The following is a 14,643-nucleotide window of genomic DNA, read 5'->3' as shown; positions in this document are numbered from 1 at the left end:
CACATGCACACACACGTGCACACACACGCATGCACGTTTGATGCCTACGGAGAAAAGTCAGGAAGAACAAATAGCAAATCGTTAACAGTGAACGCATTTTCAAAAGTCAGGTTTAGGGGTAGGGATGAGGAACTCTCATTTTTTGCCTTATATGCTTCTATCTTGTTTGGTCTTTTAAAATTTTTTTAATTTTCTAAAAAGATTTATTTTAGAGAGAGTCCACGTGTGTGAGTGGGGGGAGGGGCAGAGAGCAGAGGGAGAGAGAAATCACAAGCAAGCTCCCCACTGAACGTGGAGCCGGATGTGGGGCTTGATCTCAGGACACTGAGGTCACGACTGGAGCCAAAACCAAGAGTCAACGCCCACCCCACTGCACCACCCAGGCGCCCCTTCTTTGAGCTTTTCAAAAACGAGTATTTTATTACTTGTATGCATTTGTATCTTTAAAAGGGATTCTATGTCCTTGCTCATACTGTGGCTCTGTAGAACAATTGTCATTGGTTTTGGGGGGAGATGCATGCTAAATTCTGCAGGGACAATAGCCATCGTGTCAGGGAGTGGCTTTACAATACAGAGAAAGCAAGAGAAGTGAACAGTGGTAATTGTTGAATCCGAGTGACTGACGTCCAAGGGATCATCACTGTTCCCTCTACTTTTCTGAGTGTTTGAAAGTTTTGATAAGAATTTCCAAACAGGCTTAAATTATATTTTTAAATATGTCTATTTAAGATTTTATTTATTTATTTGAGGGGGAGGGGCATAGGGAGAGGCAGAAGCAGACTCCCCGCTAAGCAGGGTGCCTGACTTGGGGCTTGATCCCAGGACCCTGAGATCACGACCTGAGCTAAGGGCAGGCGCTTAACTGACTGAGCCACCCAGGTGCCCCTGAATGTATTTTAATTTATCCAATCAAACGACCCTGGGCCATGGCTGTGTGGGGACGCCAGCCCACCTGTTTCAGAGTTTCCCCATCTGACCATGTTTCCTTGCCCCCCAGGGCAGGCTGGAAGCCAGAGCAGAGCCTGCCCTCTAGTCCAAAGTGGGGAAACTGAGACACCTCCCCCCTGGGCAGTGGGCACAGGGGCAGAGGATGGGCATGAACTCACCGCAGGCGTGGAAGACCCGTGCCCACTTGGCATCATAGCTGGAAGTGTGGAGGATGAGTCTGTGGTCATCGAAGAGGGCAGCAGGGCCTTGGGTCCTCAGGACCATGACGGACATGTCTTCCAGGTCTGTGGAACCAGAGGGGGCAGCAACTCCATGGGGCCCTGACACTCCGTGTCTTCTCCTCCTGCCCACCACACACCCCCCTCCCGGGGCAGAGGGTGCCAAGACTTGGGTCTCTGAGCCCCGGCTCTGCCCAGCCTGTGAAAATGCTAGAAACCGTCAAGAGAGCAAACCATGAGGACATCTGAAGCGTGTGTCACGCGAATGTGTCCGATCCTCTCTGGGCCTCCGCTCCCTCACCTGCCCAGAGCAACGGGAAGTGCAGATCGGCCTGCCCTTAACCCCGGGGACAGGTGAGAAGCTTGCGGTAGGTAGGCCACCTGGGTGGCACGCAGCTGAGAGTCTGGTCTCAGTCCAAGCATCACTCCCTGCTGAAACCAGGCAGGCCCCTCCCTCCCCAAGCCTCAGTGCTCCCCAGTCTCAAATGAGGGACAGATGTGCCCACATTCCAGAGAAACTGTGACTGCCCGCTCCCCAGGCCACTATTGTGGTCTTCCTCACGGGGCTGTTGTGCGCAGTGAGGGACTGACTTAGGACGTGGGGCATCCTGAAATGCAGGCCCGGGGTGCCTGGTGGAGAGGCTGGATTTGGGGTGCGGATAGGAAGCTTTGGATCCACTACAGACAGGCTGGGAGGGGTTAGCTGCCTGCATGAGGCAGGTTTTGAGTGACATCAAAGGGTGTCTGGGAGCTGGAACCCTGGCCCCCGGTGCTCCCTCCAGTGCGACCTCCGGCATCGCTGAGCAGTGACCCGGGGCACCCCCTTACCTTGCAAGCAGTGCACCTGCTGGTCTCGGTTGTCCTGGTCATAACAGTTCAGATTGTCCCTGTCGCAGTTCACCAGCAGGATGGCTCCATACCCGCCGGGCCCCCAGACCCAATCCCGCTGCCAATGGCAAAGCATAATTGGTGATGGGGCTGACAACTGTCCTCTGCCCCCGCCCGGCCACCTGCTGGCCAGCCTCCTGACCCCCCGTCTCCTCCTCCCTGCCCTCCCTGCGAGGACAGGTACACGCTCACGGAAGCACTTCCTGCACCAGACGCAGCCGTGGCTCCAGACTGCCCACACCAGCATTTCCAAACTACAGAGAGGTCTTTCATGGCCAAATGCAGTGTGGCTTGGGCCAATGTCCTATTTCTCACCAACTTCCTGATTACAGATCTGTTCCCGGCTGCGGGCCTTGACTCCCGCTCGTCCCTCCACCTGGAATCGCCTCCCTCTCGCATCGCTTTAGAGCCTAGTTCAAGCGGACTTCAAAGGAAGTCTTCTTTGTTCACAAAGCCCACCGGGACCTTCTGCTCAGATCTCCCAATGTGTTGAGTGCCACAACAGTTCAGCCCAAAGTTCTTTGACAGCCTCATATTTGGCAGAGTTCCCCTTTCTCCTAGATCAGAAGATTGGCATGCCAGGACGGGGGCCACCTCTGGCCCGCTGCCTGTTTTTGTAAATAAAGTTTTATTGAAATAGTCACATCCATTGAATTGGCTAAAGCTCTTTCACACTACAATGGCAGAATTGAAGAGTTGCAACAGAGACACTTTTCAATGCCTGAAATATTCACTATCTTACATTTACAGAAAAAGTTTGCTGACCCCTGAGCTAGACTGACATTCCAGAAGGACTTTTCCCCATAAAGCAAGGCGTAGCCCAGTCCTGGGCATGTATATACTTGATAATTCTTGGTAATGATTTTTCTCCTGGTGAAAGAACACCCCAAGCCATGCCTGCTTCCCATTTGGCTCTCCCGACCTCGGCACCAGCTAGGAGGCAGGGGGATACTTGTAATGGCCTTGCCCCTCCTAACCCAGACTAGGTCAATGCTAACCTCCATGTCCCTTTCTGGGTCCAGGTTGAGTCACCCTACCTTGTCCACAAAGCTCCTATTCTGCCTGCCCTCACAGTTCAGGTCACAATCCAGAGCGATGTCTGTAAGGGGAAGACAGAGCGTGAGTCACTTCCCAGGAGTCCAGCACAAGTCCAATAATGCATATTTTGCCTCTAACAATGCCTCCTGCAGACAGAGCATTTTCAGCTTTCTTGCTAAGTGCTTTGCAGGTGCTTGTATCCATGCAAACTCCCACCCACCATCCAGGAGCTCCCAATTCCACATCTTTGGCAATGCTAAGTATTAAGCATCTTTCTATTTAGGTTCTGGTCACTGGGACTTTCTCTTCTGTGAATTGTTTGTTCATAGTCTTTGCCTGTTTTGTTAGTTTATGTTTTTTTCCTATTGATTGGAGTTCTCCATAATCTGTGTGTACCAAATCAGCTGTATGCATTGCAAATTTCTCCTTGCAGTCCATAATCAGACCCCCCCCCCCTTTTTTGATTAATGTAAGCTCTGTGCCCAAGGTGTGGCTTGAACTCACAACCCTGAGTTCAAGATTCATGTGCTCTGGCAGAGCAGCACCATAGTTTGACTTTTTTTTAAGATTTTATTTATTTATTTGACAGAGAGAGATCACAAGCAGGCAGAGAGGCAGGCAGAGAGAGGAGGAAGCAGGCTCCCCACCAAACAGAGAGCCCAATGTGGGGCTCGATCCCAGGACCCTGGGATCATGACCTGAGCCGAAGGCAGTGGCCCAATCCACTGAGCCACCTAGGCGCCCCCATAGTTTGACTTTTTGCTTGTCTTCTGTTGTGTAAAAGTTTTAAAATTTAGTACAGTCTAATTTATCATTGCCCTATCTTCAGGTTCACTGGTCCTCTCTCCAGCTGTGTCAAGTCTACCACCAGGAGCATTTTTTAAAAAAATCTGTTACCATGATTTTTAGTTCTAGCATTTCCATTTGACACCTTATAGTTTTTATCTCTCTGTTGAAATTCCCCACCTGTTCATTCATGTTATCTACCTTTTCCTTTATTGTATTAATCAATCTGAGTTACTATGCACAGAGTTTACATGTCAATTTGTGTTCAACTGGCACAAAACTCTTAAGGTGGAAAAGCAAGGTCCAGGCCTGGACTATGTCTCCCTTTGCTTCCAAAAGGAGGGAGTGTAGAGGCATGCCTGTGTCCACCTGCACAAGCACAGAAGATCTCTAGAAGGATGCTGGGCTTGGGGAACTGGAAGTCTTAGTTTGGGAGAAAGGGAAGCTTACTTTTCCATATATATACTCTTTTATCCCATTAGAATTTTTAAAAATATACCCTTATTTGAATTTTTAAAATAAAATGAGTTGATGTTTGTAAAAAGACCCCTGTTCCTTGACATTCCCAGCCACCCCCCACCCTTGGCCCAGGCCCTTGCAGGGCCCCAACTTACCAACACAGGTGAGGTAGAGCACCGCATAGGCCAGGGGCAGGGGCTCATGGCTGGAGTGGTAGGAAATCTGAACCTGTAGAGTAGAGAAATGGGCTTAGAGTCAAGCTGGCAGAAGCCAGTATCTCCCACCCCAAAGGACAGGTCTTGGGGTCTAGCAGGACAGAGAGAGGGTCTCAGGAAGCTCTGTGCACTGAAGTTGAGTTTACCAACCCAGCTCTTCTGTTAGTCTCTGTGCCATTTATTTTTCCATGCCTTGTTTGGCCCATCTGTAAAATGGGACCATTTTTGAGGGATTCCCTGGAGACCCGGGCCCCTGTGCTGCCAATGACTACCGTGTGTCTTGGCCAAGCCCCTGCTCCCCTTTGGATCTCTGTTTTGCTGCTCATAAACTGAGGAGGTCTCTGACTGTGTAGGGTTTAGGGACCCTCTCTTATCTGGGGGATTCAGATAGGTTTGGTCTTGAGCTCAGCGCCTCTGGGTTCTTTGACCTTGGCTGAGGTCCCTCACCTTTCTGAGCTGTCTGGTTTCCTCATCTGCAGAACAGCAAGCATATGGGTCCCTGCTGCCCACAGAGGATTATAGTGCCGCTGAGAAACAATGCACGTACCGGACTGACCCTATAGGAAGGGCCCCAGACATGCCTGCTACTGTTCATAGAGGGCAGGTGGCATCATGTGAGTGCTCCAGAGCTCTGGGCTCAGATTCCGGATCCACCACTTGTGACTATCCTGGGAAGAGTCACTAGCCCTCTCCGGGCCTCAATGTCCCCTGCTGTAAAGTAGGGATAATAATAGTCCCTACCGCAGAGGGTTGATTGTAGGCTGTGACCATCAAAGAAGGATGGTGGGTGACATGCTCGGCGCCGTGCTTGGCCACGGCAAGCCCCGATAGCTGTTAAAGGCTGATTTGACCATGACTGATGAGAACACAGCTTCAGGCCCACGTGTCAAAGCTCCTTCAACCCACTGCTCTCTGTTTGCATGGAAGCTCCTGATGGGGGTCCCTCAGCTCTGTCAGAAGGCTCAGGATCTTACAGGGGCCATTCACCCCTCAGTGCTGGGAACCCTGAAATCCTGCAATCACTGACCCCCAACTGTCAAGCCTGAGTTGGGGCTCAGTGGTCTCAGGCACACAGTTACCTGGATCCAGGGCGAAGATGGGGGAAGGGGAGGGGCAGGACACTCTGACCCTCCTCAGTTCGTTTGGTCTTTGGCATCCACATGGCCCCCAGCTTGGCAGGGCACCCAGGAGGAGCCCCTCACCAGCTGGCTGGTCCTCTTGCCCCAGGGACTCTATCCTGAAGCTCACCAACTCTGCTACTCACTAGATCTGCTGACTTTTGGTAACTGGTTTCGGTTTCCTTGTCTGTAAAATGAGTTCATTTACCTGTCCTCCTGCATCACAGAGCTCCGTGGAGGGGCTCATCTCAGATACGTGGGTGGGAAAAGACAAGGGGGTGATGAAGGGAACCTGCCCCCCCAGATGCCAGGCAGTTCTGTGCAGAACACAGCTACTCTGAACCTTGGCGGCCCCACCAATGGGATGGAGATCAGACCCTGCCTCTCGCAGCTGCTGTGAGGCCTGTGTGAGCTCATGGCTGTCCAGGGCGTGGCATGTGGTCAGTGGTCCTTAAAAGGTCAGTTTTTTGCAACACCGCCCCTGACGTGGAGTGGAAACCTGTCACTCCCGCGTAACAAGCTACTTCCCATGACCCCTTTAAGGGGGCATCACCTGGGCCAAGCTCCAGGGCCACCCCATTTCTTTCCTCTTTTAAATGCCCCCTGCCCTGAGGCCAGAACCCTGCCTACAGCTGGGGCTTGTTAAACTCACCTTTGGTGGCTGAATGAGGAGAGGAAGGGAAGTTACCTGCCTGGGAAGGGAAGGAAGTCAGGGAGCAGGTGGATTAGGAGGTGAGGCACCGTGTAGAAGGGAGCCTCCCCATCACTGGTATCCCCCATTTCTGCTTTCTCTCCTTCATTCAGGGTGGCAGAGATCTCCTAATCAACCCTCAGCCTGCAGATGGGGAAACTGAGGCCTGACCCAGAGAAACGGGGACACCTCCCTTCACCAGGGTCTTGGGAAACAAGAAAAGGAGCCCACGTTGACTCATGTTCCACCCACCCTACACCAGCACCCGGAGGGAAGGTGCTGTGATCATCCCCATTTTACAGACGGGGAAACCGAGGTCCAGAGGGCTGATGTGACTTGCCAGCAGACACACAGTTTATGTCTGTAAGCTGCAGGGCTGGCTAGTTCCAGGGGCAGGTACTTACCCATCACGCTACCCTGCCGTCTGGGTAAGTAGAGGGTGCCGGCCCTTGTGGAGCTAGATCATGACCCCATCCCCCCCCCCCCCTTGGACCAGGGGTCCTGCTCACATGACTGTCATTGAGGTCGTTGCTGGGTGAGTTCATGACCACGATGATCTCCAACCCCGTATCAAAGTGCCACCGCCTGGTGTCCGCGCGCTCCCGGCCCCTCTCCACACTAGGAGAGATGTAGATATCCACGCCGGGGGTCCCATAGACCTCGAACATCTCTGTGCCCTCAGGTACCGACCTGGGAAGGACAAGAAGCCATGGGAAGTTCTAGAGGGATGCAATAGCTCTTCAGATGCTTGAGCTTTGGCTCAAACTCTTGCTTCCTCCAGGAAGCCCTCCCTGACCACCCCAATCCTCTCAGATCCCCACAGCAAGCTCCTGGGAGTGAAGCCTGGACCCCACACGAATGCATTCACAATCTCACATTCCCAGGTTCTGTGTTCATTAACATTTCCCTTGTGAGTTATTTTAACTCCCAACAAAACCACAAGCTCTTTGAAAGTTAGGACCCAATTGAGTACTTTATAATCCCCCGGTAACAAGCTGGGCACGAGGAGCTCAGGGGACACCAGCCAGCAAATGGACCCCAGTGCAACTCTAAGACCACGGCTTTAAGAGAAGTCTCCCCCTCAAGGTCCCAACGCATCCCTCTTTAGCGGGTGAGACGTCCTCTGGGAGTTCCCTAGGGAAGGGCAGTAAATCTTGTGGCGTGCCCACCATGTGCCGAGTGCCTTGTAGTTCCTGGCTCCTTTTATTCTTACAAGTCTGCAAAGTGAGTGGTACCATCTCTAATGCAAAGGTTAGAAACTGAGGCTCAGAGAGATCAAGTACCAAGCCCAAGATCACACAGCATTGAATGGCACAGCCAGGTTTGCCTTGCGTCTCTGACCCAGAGCCCCTGCTTCTCCGTGGCGCTGCAGAAACTGGGAAACTGGGCCAGATTCAGTCAAACAACCCGTCATTATCTGTACGGTTAAAAAAAGTCTATGTCATTTGGCCCTGGGACTACATGTCCCCCACCCCACCTCCAGCTAGTCCGGAGTCCTGTTTGGAATCAGTCTGTTCACCCTCTGATTGTCTGTAGGGTGCCTGGGGCGCCCACTGTGCCCAGAGGTATTGCCAGACCGAGGCAGATACACCCACTGCTCTCCCCACTGCCCCAGTAACTTCCATCCCATCGGGGAGTTAAAAACAGCCCTGCCCGGGGCAGCCAGATGGGGCTTATGGCCAGGAAGTCAGTGGTCAGTGGAATCCCAAGTAGGGACAGGCCACTGTGAGCCAGAGGGACCAGAAGGCTTCCTGGAGGAAGCAGCATACACATGTGCTTGGGGGATAACAGGAGCGGACATTTGTTGAGCTCTGGCTATATGCTAGCCCGGTGCCAGGTTCTTAGGTCTATTACATCACGTAATCCTTTCAATAAACCTAGGAGACGCAGACTACCATGGTCTCCCATTTTACAGATAGGAAAACAGAGGTTAAGTAAACCGCCCAAGGTCATGGAGCTAGTAAGTGGCAAGGCCCAAGCCTTCATCCTCACTGTGGCCCTGGGAGGAGGGATTATTACTCCCACTTACACGTGGGGAAACAGAAGCTCAGGACGAGCAAGAGACTTCCCCACATTAGCACAGCCGGCGCTTCGACTCCAGGCCCTTTCCCCTTCTCTGCCCCACTAGGAGGAGAGCAGACCTCCTTCAATACACCCTCTTCACTCCTCCACCAGTGGGATCCTGATACTTCTCAAAAGGCTTTTTTTTTTTAATAAATAAAGAAATAAGCCAAGCCCAAGCTCCACTTCAGGAGGCGGGTCCCAGCCCAGGGCGTGGCCCTCCCAGGTGTCCTCACCAGCGGGGCGGGGCCAGCACACCTGCTTCTCCGCCCAAGGAGGGCTGCTAGATTTAGCAAACATAAATAGAGAACACCCAGATTTCAGATAAACAGCGAATCGTTATTTTAGTCTAAGGACGTCCCATGCGATATTTGGGACAAGCTTACAATAAAAAAATATTCATTATCGGAATTTCAAATTTAACTAGGCATCCTGGATTTTATCTGGCAACCCTATTCCCAAAGCCTGTAATTTCCAGGGCTGGTGGTACCCTGGGTCCTGTTGTGCCCTGGGTGTGGGAGCCAGGCCCATCACGGGACATAAAGAATCTGGACAGAGAAGCATGGGGGCACAGAGACAGAGAAAGACAAAGAGATGTAGAAGAACCCAGAGAGAGGGAGGGCCAGAAAGACAGAGACACATGGAGATAGACTGGGTATGAAGGACCCCCCACCCCACTACAGGGGGCACCCTCAGCCCCACTCCCTGAGTCACCTGGCCTCCAGCTCCCCAGGAGGTTTATACACTTTCCATGAAACTTCCCCCAACCCCAAACTGCTGCTTGGACCCTGGGTGCCCGTGAGCTCGAGGTGAACAGCTTGATGCTCCTTCTGGTATGGGACCCCACCCAGCTCCCCTGCCCCAGCCCCTGGGTTTGGGGTACCTCCCTGTATGAGGCACCAGGGATCCGATGAAGATCCTGCCAGGCCTGGGGGGAAGATGCTGAGAGCCCCGTGGTGCCAGGACCAGAGTCAAGAGTCAGATTCTAGACTGGGCTGGGTCGCACATAGGCCAGGTGACCCTGAGAAATTACCCGGCCTCCCTACAAAGTGGAATGATGACACCCATTTGGTCAACCTCACGGGCAATTGCAAGGCTCACATGAGATCATGGGGAAGGCTTGGAAAACCGCCCATCCGAGACGGGGGAAGGGTGACAGTCAAGTAAATTATGAAACGGGAAATGAGCAGACAGAGGCAGGTTGAGAGGGTGGACTGGGGGGGCTGGGGGGCAGCTTCCTGGAGAGAGGCCGGGGAACCAAGGACAAGGAGGAGAAACATTTGAGGGGAATTACTTTCACAGCGAAGCCTTAGGAGGTCAAGGGTAAACTCAGGCTATCACGGGGAGCCAGCAAAAGTTCTTGATCAGGAGGGGCAACACCTTGGAGCTGAGGGGAGGGGGTTAAGCCTGTGGGCGTGGGCGAGCTGGGTCCAAATCCCAGCCCCACCACCCACTGGGTATGTGACCTTGAGGGAGAGGCTTGGTCTCCCTCTGCCTCAGTGTCTCCGTCTATAAAGTAGAGATTAAAGGAGTCAGTGCATGTAAACGCTTGAGACAAGTGAAAGTTAAAGGCACATGAATCCATGCCTTACTTTACTCCAGGGAAACTGAGGCCCAGAAGAGAAGGGACTAGAAGGTAGGGGTCCAGACTCCCCCAGTCCAGTGCTCACGCCCCATCAGGGAAGCTGTTAAGAAGATCAAAACGGTGGCTTCTGGGAGAAGAGCCTGCATCAGGTACAGGAGGGTCTGGATTTCCCATCTTGTGGAGGGCAGGGGAAGAAGCCAGAGGCTCAGCAGGAGCTGCCAGCATGTTGGGCTGCCCCAGGCCCAGCCCAGCTTTCCCTCACTGAGGCTGTCCACACACGGGATGGGCTGAAGATCTTCCCCGCACTGAGCAGCTCCAGCCAGCCCAGGGGCCCACCTGCAGGCCCTACAAGCTCAGTTGACAAAGGGGGAGTGGAAGCATGCTACTGTGACCAACAGATCTGTTTTGTCAGAGACCGTGTGTGTCCTGCAGTGTAGGACTTCCAGTGCGAAGACCTAGAACGTCTTGGGCAAACCAGGACAACTAGTCACCATCACGGTGGCCAACCTCAGACCTATCTGTTGAAAATGCAGAGTCCAGACCCAACTGTGCTGTTGGCAGGGTCCCCAGAACCTGTCCTTCAAGCCACACTGATGTCTTGTGACGTCTGAGAACCATGGCTAAGGGTGCGCTGTCTCCCTGGGCAGCATGGGAAGGTCTCAGGGTGAGCCCACCTTGTCCTAGGAATCAAGACAAGTCAGGTCTTCCTTTTTGCTCTATGTCACCCCTCAATGGTGAGGACGATGATGTGACAATGGTGACAGAGGTATCCCCACAGCCACACGCTGTCGGTCCTATTATCCCCACTGTACAGGTGAGGGAACAAGGCCAGAGATGACAGGTGACTGGCCCAGAGTCACACAGCGGGTCGGTGATGGAGCTGGGACTCAACCCCTGCTCCTCTGCAAACCCAAACCCATCCTCCCCTTTCATGGGCTCAGGGTCTTGGCCTCTGGGAAAATGAAACCAGACATTTCAGAGCCAAAAAACTGATGGGAAAGGTCTTTGTGGCTGAAACAGACAGGTTGACGAGATGACCACCATGGTCCCCACTGACGTGGCCCACGGGGCCAGAGAACATCAAGGCCCAGACAGCTCGGGCTCTGGGTGGCAGTACTCGTGGCCCCTCCCTGTTCAGCGAGGTTCTCAGGTCCCAAGTCCTCTGGCCTCACCATCACCAGGGTCAGAAGACCATGGCCCCTCCTTAGTCTCACATTCTTCCACTAATAAAATGTACCCCTGAGAAATGGTGGCCCCATGAACCCTTTTCCTAAAGCCCAGGTCATTGGGAGATTTGGCGATGCACCAGCCTCCCAGGGCCCCGTTCTGCCCAGGCAGGTCAGCGCTCTCACACAGCACGAGCTGGGGGAAGCAGATGGAGAGCCACTTTGTCAAACTGGGGAGGGGGCCCAGACACCTCCATGAGCAAAGCGTGCAACCCAGTGTTCAATGTCAGCCTCATCAGGGCCCATGAGGGGAAACTGAGGCCCAGGAAGGCACAGAAAGTGGCTCAAGATGAGGTAGCAAAGGATGACTGAGCTAGGATTAAAGTGCAGGAATCCTGGCCCCCAGGTGCCCTCTGCCTTTTCACTCCATTGACCTGTCTCTGCTGAGCAAGAGGGGACAGGAGTTGTTCGCTTGTCCAACCAGGGCAGTGGTTTTCAACCCTGGCTACACATGTGTCCCCAGGGAGGTTCAGCACACCCGCGTGTCTCCCTCCCTTCCCTTTCCCCCTAGAACTCTCTGCTCAGGAAACCCCAACCCCCTTAACAAGTCAGGGTCGTCTCCCACTCAACGGAAGGCAAGAAGACAGGGTTCAGTCCACTGCCACAGACAGAGTACCCCAATGGTCTTGCCTGCGCTCATCCTTCAAGGCTCTGGTTGGGGCCCTTCCTCCAGAAAACCTGCCCTGACTGCTTGGCTTATGTTCCTTTCTCTTTTCTCATTGCCTCTTCCTCCCAGTAGGGCTTAGAGGTTGTACCCATCTTGTGGATGGCGGGTGTGGAGACACTTGAGGCTGTCCGCTGTCCGAAGGGCTGGGACAGAGCCTTAAGATGATGATGAAGACGAAGGAGGAGGGAGGGGGAGGAGGGGGAGGAGGACGGGAAGGTGGCGGTAATGGAGGGGGTGGTGGCAGTCACCATAATAGACTGCCCACCACGGGCCCGGCATCACCTATATGCTCCACACACACAGTCTCATTCAATCCTCCCGGGAGTCCTCTGAAGTGAAGGTTAACGTGTTTGGGTCGCAGCCTGGCTCCACCACTCCTCACAGGCTGTGTGACATGGGGCGAGTTACTCAACCTCTCTGTGGCTCTGTTTCCTCATCTGTAGAACAGGGATGATGATAGTCCCCCCTCCTGGAATTGGGAGAATTCGTTACTAAACACCAAGCACTTCGGGCAGCGCCTGGTACGGAGTCGTCTCTAAGTATCATCGCTGATAGGACCGTGTCCATCCTACAGGTGAAGAAACAGACTCCAAGAAGTTAAGTGACTTTCCCGAAGTCAGACGGCTGCTAAGTCATCATGGAGCCAGGACTGAGCCAGCACACCCACTGCCCTTTCCCTCATTGGCCTGCCGTGTGAACACCAGGGTTGCGGCGACATCTCCAAGCTGGGAGGGACTATAGAGCTGACCCAGTCCCTCTCCCCTAGCAAGACAGGAATCCTTCCACCAAGCGTAAGGTGGTCCAGCCTCTGATAGGACTCTGAAGGGACAGGATTTTCAGAGAGCAGGGACCACACCTCGTTGTTCACCACTGTGTCCCCATGCCCAGCCCACGCTAGACCTCAAAGAAATACTTGATCAATGTGTGAATGAATGGACCAGCAGCTCTCCCCCTCCCCCAGGATGGTCTGGTCATAGTGGTCCAAGAATCCTTCATCTGAGGGTGCCTGAGGCTCTGTTCTGCACTCTGTGGCTGTCCCCCCCCAATCTCCTCTGAGAACCCCAACATGGCCCATCCATTCTCATACCCACAAGACACTGCTGCCTTTGCCTCTGGTGGGCCCAATTCATCCTCCATCGTCTAAGGAAGCTCTGCAGGGGAGGAGCTGGCCCTGAGCCTCCCGGGCAGGTCAAACTGGAGGCACATCTGCCCGACGGGCATGAGGCAGCCAACGCAGGTGAGTCACGGCCATGGGCACACAGCGCTACAGGAGGGGGTGGCGCCAGACACCTTCCTCCCTTGTCACTCCTCCTGGTACAGCCTCTGTGGCTGTCCCCTCCTCCAAATCCCCTTCCTACTTCTCACTGCCCACCCACCATCAGCCAAGCTTTAGCTCCCCATGCCTAGCTCAGCCAGGTCTGCTCCAGACTTGGTTCCCTCCCATAACCAGCCCCTCACCCCTTCTCATCTAACCCTCTGGGGCCAACCCCATCTCTGTTTCCGACTAAGTTTGCTCCAATTTTTAATGTCTTAGTTTGGGTTACTGGCTCTCAACTGGATGTGATTCCCCCCACCCCTTACAGGGCACAACTGGCAATGTCTGGAGACATTTTTGGCTGTCACTAGTGGGGGTGTGCCATGGGCATCTGGTCCGTAGAAGTTGAGGGCACTGCTCAGCATCTCCCAGTGCATAGGACACCCTCTGCAGCTGGGAATTATCGCATCAGTACTGCTGAGGTTTCAAAACCTGGTCTGCAGAGAGGGTGCAAGACCAGTGACAAGGGAAGGGTGACACAGTTCTGCCTTCTCTCTTCCCTGTCCCCTTCCTACCTGCATCCTCAGCCTCGGAGCTGGGACCCCTGGAGTCTCCCCAAAAAGCTACATAGCCAGCTCCCCAGTGGCTCCCAGAGCCCAGTTCCTAAAACCCTGCCCAAACTCTCCTTTTCTTCCTGGGAGAGAGAGAGAGAAGGTGGGGCCTTACCTCCAGCCACTGGCTTTAAGGACATGGCCAGGGCACACAATAGGGCCATTATCAGGTGGGCTCTGAATGGCTGGAGGAAACCAGATCCTTCCTTTTCAAGTGGCACACAGCTAAAATCATAAGACACTTGACCATGAATGGGTTTGAATCTTGGCACTGACACTTAGTGACTGTGTGACCTGAGCAAATGGCTTGCCCTCTCTGTGCTAGTTTCCTCATCCATCAAATGAGATGAAGCTGACAACAAACTTAGCTCAGAGGTTGTTGTGAGGTTAAACTGAAGCGTTTAAGTTCAAGGATTAAATTCAAGGAGATTGCCATGCCTCGAACAGTGTCTGGCACACAGGAAGTGCTACATAAGCATAAATGATTTCTAAAGAAATGACTGATGCTCTTTGCAGAGCTCATAAGCTGGGGACCGTGGCTGGGGTACACACCTCTTCCTACTCGTGTGTACCCAGCCTACAAGGGTCCTCCACTGTGCCCAAACCCCCATGACACCAGCACCCTCCAAGGCCCTGGACTAGAGCTCAACCACTGCAAGTCCCCTGACTCGGGGGAGGGCAGCGGAGCCAGGCCTGCGTCCCGAGGAAGCCCTGCACAGCTTGTGGGAAGAGACCAAGGGGCTCAGCACCAACGGACCGCAGACCCCTAGGCCTCTGGCTCTTACCCATAAATGTCCACGAGGGTCTCCACGCCAGCAACACACACGGCGCTGGTGGGATGCTCCAGGGACACACGCACGATTCTCTGCAGTGACAT

At 53.7% G+C, this 14,643-nt stretch overlaps 1 protein-coding gene across 1 annotated transcript in view; it reads right to left on the bottom strand.

The window, feature by feature from the left end:
* PADI3 (peptidyl arginine deiminase 3) overlaps positions 1–14,643 on the bottom strand; it is a 28,954-nt gene extending 14,311 nt beyond the window's left edge. Inside the window, exons 1-6 of the mRNA XM_004741360.2 lie at positions 14,552–14,643; positions 6,871–7,051; positions 4,493–4,565; positions 3,092–3,153; positions 1,995–2,112; positions 1,107–1,232 (exon numbers count right to left, since the gene is read on the bottom strand). Of these exons, the coding sequence (XP_004741417.1) occupies positions 1,107–1,232; positions 1,995–2,112; positions 3,092–3,153; positions 4,493–4,565; positions 6,871–7,051; positions 14,552–14,643 (652 nt within the window). The remainder of the gene's footprint in view (positions 1–1,106; positions 1,233–1,994; positions 2,113–3,091; positions 3,154–4,492; positions 4,566–6,870; positions 7,052–14,551) is intronic.

The sequence above is a fragment of the Mustela putorius genome, unplaced genomic scaffold (genome assembly GCF_011764305.1).
Source record: "Mustela putorius furo isolate JIRA1106 unplaced genomic scaffold, ASM1176430v1.1 tig00003853_pilon_pilon_pilon, whole genome shotgun sequence".
In the NCBI taxonomy this organism is placed as follows: domain Eukaryota; kingdom Metazoa; phylum Chordata; class Mammalia; order Carnivora; family Mustelidae; genus Mustela; species Mustela putorius.
This window is presented reverse-complemented; position numbering and strand designations above follow the sequence as displayed.